The 6,092-nt window shown below is 33.9% G+C and overlaps 1 protein-coding gene across 1 annotated transcript; it reads right to left on the reverse strand.

Moving 5' to 3' along the window:
* Positions 1-4,845: 4,845 nt before the first annotated feature.
* Positions 4,846-5,664, reverse strand: LOC113279868. The gene has a single exon (XM_026528518.1). The coding sequence runs from the start codon at positions 5,662-5,664 to the stop codon at positions 4,846-4,848; it is 819 nt and encodes a 272-aa protein (XP_026384303.1).
* Positions 5,665-6,092: the final 428 nt, after the last annotated feature.

Genomic DNA, 6,092 nt, shown 5'->3' on the forward strand with positions numbered 1-6,092 from the left:
ACTCAAATGAAACTAGTTAGAGAGTTGTTCAATTGCTTAGATCTCATAGAAGTATACAAGACACAATCGAAGCAAAATCGATCTTGATTCACTCGAATCAATTCATGAATATTATATCCACGGTTTGCAAAGATTGCATTCCTTATTATATAAATGTTTTAGTTCATGAACAAATCGATTTTAGAAAGGAACATGCTTAAGTATGCAAATGGGTACGCACACTGAAGTGACCGGATTGAGTTTGTTCTTACTTACAAACTCCAACAGAAATTCACGGACGTGAAACTTCCGCCAGTATGCGTACGGGTACACATACTTACCTGGATTTCCAACAACCGCCAGTACGCGTACAGGTACGCATACTTTAGGTTCCCGTTTTTGGAGTTTTACACAAATGTGAGAACATAATATGTTTATATCCAAACATGGTTACTCGTTCTAAACTGTTATTTCAATCATTGAAACTTTCTTAGAGGATGTTAGAATAGTTGTTATTCACAAACTATTAGCATCAAAGCGATTTTCAAGTTATTAAAATAATCAACATGACTTTCGTCACGAGTGAAGATGAACTTGGCAAAAACGAAAGATTTTTTTTTTGCTTAACAATTGAATTTTATCAATAACCAAAGGAGTTAAAAAGAATTACAACCCAAAAAAGAAATAAAAAAGAGGAACAAAACTGATGCCATTAGTTTGGCATTTTCCTAACAAAATCTAAAATAAGTTTGATCTAGATTTTTCAGGAAACCCAAAAAGGATGGTTTACTATCAAAAACTATTTTCTCTCCTCTACTTAGTATTGCTCCCTTCTTTGCCATTTTGTCAGCAGAGAAATTCACTTCTCTGTAACTATGTATAAAGCTCCAAGAAGTCACTCTTGCACAAATCCTTTCCCATCTTGTAGCAGCAAACCAAGGAAGTTTCTGATTTTTGAAGGAATTTATTACTGCTTAAGAGTCTGTTCTGAAAACAAGATTATAGAAACCATGATATATTGCCCACTCTCCTGCAATTAAGACTGCAAAGACCTCTGCATAGTAGTTAGTAGATATGCCCAGGCCACCTGAAATTGCAATTACATATTCTCCTGAACTATTCCTTCCCACAACCCCATAACCAGAAGTACCATGGTTACCTCTAGAAGCCCCATCACAACATAGTAATAGTTGTCCCTGTTCTGGTAGTTGAACGAATACTTCTTTTATAATCATACTCTTCACCCTTCTTGACTTTATCCCAAAAGTTCTCAGCACCTGCAAATCATATTGATTGTTCCACATTATTGCATTCATTCTTATTTCACTATCTGATATAATCTGCAATATCTTCTTCTTAGTGACAGTCAGATCACATTTTCCATTATCAAATATACATTCATTCCTCAGGAACCAGAGTTCCTTCATAGTTATAAATGCTGCCAATCTCCATAATTCTTTGATAGCATGACTTTTGTTGTTGGTAGTTTGGAGTACATCTTCAAATGATCTTGGATTTATGAAGTTAAAGATTCCACCAATCCAACTCCAAATTATCTCACTAAAGTTACAATACCAAAGAATATGATCTCTTGTTTCCTCTTTTTTCCTAGAAAATATGCACCTTGATACCATATTAATTTTTTTTTTTTCATGTTTTCATCAGTTGCACAGACATTTCTAGCTAATTTCCACACATTACTAGAGATACTAGGGTGCACAGATTTGTCCAATGCAAGTAAGGAAATTTATGCCTAATGATCTCCACTGCAGATGGGACTGTGAAATCCCCTGTGATAGTACCAGTCCATATTCTTCTGTCACTACCACCACTGATAACTGGTAAGTTATTTACTTCTATCATCTCCAGAAGTTCAGTTGGTAGAATCCATTCTTCATCTAAAAGAAAATACGAGACTTTCATGGCAGGGAATTGTAGAATATAATTATTATCTGGATAAATTTCTTGCAGAGTTCTCTTCAGTACCCATTTGTCATTCCAAACAGAAATATTTCTTCCATTTCCTACTATCCATCTTGTGTTTTCCTCCACTTCTTAAATTATCCACTTTATTCCTGGCCATATAGAAGATTTCTTGTAGTATGTAATCCATTCACCATTTTTATGTTTAAACTTTGACTGAATTTTCTTTGACCAGTCATCTGATCCATTTTAAATCCTCCAAAATAGCTTCATTAGCGAAGCTTTATTGATAATCTCTAACCTTCTCAAACCAAGTCCACCTTCATTTACTGGTGCACATGTTTTATTCCACTTCAAAGTAATCATTTTTCTACTTGCTGGGTCGCCTGACCATAAGAAATTTCTAATTATTCTTTCACAATCTTTTATACCCCTCTTAGGCCACTTGTATACTGACATGGTATAAATGGGCAAGCTGCATAATACAAACTTTACCAGAATGAGTCTCTCTTGAAATGATAGTAATATACTAATCTTCCTTTCCATCCAGCCAACCTCTCCTGCATCATATCAACAACACTCCTTACATGATGAGATTTTATACTTCCATGAACAAGCATTACCCCCAAGTATTTATCTGGAAAGTCAGCTAATGCAATATTATATTCTTCAGCAATCTGTAATCTTCTACTTTCACTTGTGCCACCAATGAAGCATTTACTCTTTTCCAGGTTCACTTGCTGGCTAGAAGCATTTTGATATGTTTGAAGCAAACTCATAAACTTTCTGACATTCCTTTTTTCAGCATTACAAAATAGAATTATGTCATCAGCAAAGAAGATATGTGAAGGTTGAATACCTCCTCTATTTACCATTGATTTCAGGATTCTATCTTGAATCATTTTGGAAATATTTCTACTAAGCACATCTTCAGTTATGACAAATAAGAGAGGGGAAAGGGGGTCACCATGTATTAAACCTCTCCCAACTTGAAAATACCCTTCAGGACCTCCATTGACTAACACAGAGATTCTAGCTGATTGTAATAATATTTTTAACCAATGAAGCCCTTTATCTGAGAAGCCAAACCTGCTCAAAACTTAGAACATAAACTTCCAGCTGAGAGAATCATATGCTTGAGTAATATCAAGCTGTAACCAAAAATTTCCTCGTCTTCTCTTAACTCCAATCTCATTTATGATTTCAGAGGCTAAAGCGATATGTTCTTGAATTGTTCCCCCCTTTACGAATGCTCCTTGCTGAGGTGATACTATTTTGTTGATTACTCTTCCCAATCTTGTTGCCAGTATTTTAGTAAAAATTTCGAAACTAAAATTCATAAGACCAATTGGTCTGAATTGTTTTGCGTTTTTTGCATTATTCACTTCAGGTAACAGCTTCGAAAAATTGGCATTTAATCCTGATGGTATAAATCCTTTCCTCCAACAAAATTGTATTGCGTTTTTTAATTCAGCACTAATTATATCCTATGAGAATCTATAAAACCATCCTGCAAATCCATCAAGACCAGGGGCACTCTCTGTATTTAATTCAAAAACTGCAGTTTTGATTTCTTCTTCAAAAGGAATAGAATCTATCATATATTTGTCTTCATTAATCGTCAGCTTAGAGATATTTTGTGGAATACTCTCTTCTATATTTACCTCCTGACTTTTAAATTTTTCTTCAAAATGAGTGACTAGCTCTCCTGCTATTTCATTTTGATCAGTGATAATAAATCCTTCAGAATTTTCAAGTTCAGTTATCATACTTTGAGCCTGTCTTATCTTCATACTAACATGAAATAATTTTGAATTTGATGCACCCTATTTTAACCACATCACTCTTGATGTTGTTGAGAAAGAACTTCCTGCTTACCTCTTGCAGTTACAAGTTTGTTTAACAAGAAGTTATCTTCAGGATTTTTATCTGATGCTAAAGTGGTTTCCATAACTTCATCTTCTACCATCTTCAACTTCTTAATTGTTTACATCTCCAAAAACTGACCAACTCCACTCCTTTAAATCTGTTTTCAGTCTTTTCATTTTACTCATGAAAAAAAATATAGGATTTCCTTCCATGTTTTGTTCCCAAGACTTATTGATAACATTCAAGAAACCAGGATGATTTTTCCGTACTTTTAGTGCTCTAAAAGGAGTATTACTAGGTTTTGGAATATCAGCATTAACACCATAGAGAGTACTATGATCAGAAATTTCTCTTACTCCAACTTTCTACCCCCAACTTGGATATTTTTCAAGCCATTTTTCATTAAAAACAGCTCTATCAAGGTTGCATACAATTCTCTTTTTTCCAGCACTGTTATTACACTAAGAAAAATTAACCCTGTTTTAGGAGCTTGTATCAAACCAATGCTATGAAGACAATTATTGAATTCCAACATGGAAATCCTCAAAGGTCTTAGTCCACCCTTCTTTTTATCTTATCTCATTACTGTATTGAAATCTCCCATAACTAACCATGGCTTATTCAGAGTGCTAATGTCACCCAATTCATTCCATAAGCTTCTTATATTTATAGTTAGAGATGCAACATGAATTCCAGTGATTAAAGTTTCACCCACCTCCACTGTTATAAATTGATTAGATAAAGAAAATACAGATGGTTTCTGTATTGAAGAATTCCAAAATATCCATAGATTACCTTTCCTATCTTCCCTTGAATTATGTATAACTTCATAATGCATTCCTGGTAACTTCAATTTTTTACAAAAGTATGCAGAATAATAAACTTTTGGCTCTGCAATAATAACTAAAGAAGGATTAAATGAATGAACTAAACTTCTAAGTTTGTCTTAGGCCTTTATTCTTCTCAGGCCTCTGACATTTCAGAAGATGACTTTCATTTAGAAGATTGAGTTTGAGAGGAATTTCTTCTCAAAATCTCTTCTTTACCACCATTACCAACTAAATTTGTTGTTTTCTAGCTAGTTGTAACAATGCTCCCTTGTTGTGTCTTCTGTTTAACTTTTGGAACATTTTCATTAGTAACTCCCTTTCCAATTGGTGGTACAATATTACTTACTTTATTAATAGATGGAGCACCAGAAGCAGCATTTAAGAGCTTTTCCACTGATAATGCAGGGAATGCAATATGAGAATTAAAGGACTCTTCATTTAGTTCTTGTAGAGCATGAAATTTACCTGAATTGGAAACTTCTTCTTGAGGAGTTTCTAAATTTTGTATAGCTGGGGAACTTGGATCACCAATCTCAGATGCTGGAAAACATATATCAAAACCTGTAGTAGCTTGTGGTTTTTTTTTTGTAGTTACTCTTCTCCAGATTTTCTTTGGTTCTTTAGGAATTTCTGCAGTATCTGTATGTTGTTCTTGCTCTCTTCTTTTGTTTCTGCATTCTGCAGTGAAATGTGTCCTACTATCTTGATAACAAAATTTAGGGAGATTAGGAATATTCATTGCCTGTTCAAACTTCCCATATTTAGATTCCACACAGATTTTGATTGGAATTGCTTTAGCTAAATCCATTTCCACTAAAATACTTGCATAATAACCTACTTCCTTCTTAAGAGTAGTTTCATCAACTTTAATTGGTCTCCCTAAAGCCTTCCCAATATGTAATAATATTTTCTCCTTCAAATATTCGATATTCAGTCCAGGAAACTGAACCCAAACATAAGCCATTGATGTTTTATGTGATTCTGGATTAAAATTTGGTTCCCATTTCCTTATCTTGAGATTCTGAGAATCCACCACCCAATCTCCATCCCAAATATGTTTCATGTCAGCTTCATTTTCTAATTTTATGATGAAAAAACATTTTCCAATCGGAATTAGTTGAATCATACCTGAAGTACTCGATTGTCTTCTTAAAGATGATCTGCAATATCAAACTTTAACTTCACCAGGTCCAATCTGCCGACTAAACTAAATTTCCATTCCTCTAAACTTTCATCTATATCATCATCAGGAATGAAAGATAATATTTCATCTACTTTATCGGAAGCATGATTATTAGATTCACCAGAATTTGAAACTCTAGGATTTGCATCTGTTTTTGATTTAGGTCCAGAATCAGATTCACCTGATCGATTATTTCCGACATATTTACTTATTTAATGAAGAGAATCATCGAATTAATGAACACCGATCATTGAAAAAACCAGTAAAACACCTGAAGTAATGAAGGAATTTTTGAAAAACGAAGTAGA

The sequence above is a fragment of the Papaver somniferum genome, chromosome 5 (assembly GCF_003573695.1).
Source record: "Papaver somniferum cultivar HN1 chromosome 5, ASM357369v1, whole genome shotgun sequence".
Lineage (NCBI taxonomy): Eukaryota > Viridiplantae > Streptophyta > Magnoliopsida > Ranunculales > Papaveraceae > Papaver > Papaver somniferum.

What these genes read in the sequence shown, in the direction of transcription:
- LOC113279868 (XM_026528518.1), bottom strand. Translation starts at nt 5,664, where the DNA reads ATGAAACATATTTGGGATGGAGATTGGGTGGTGGATTCTCAGAATCTC.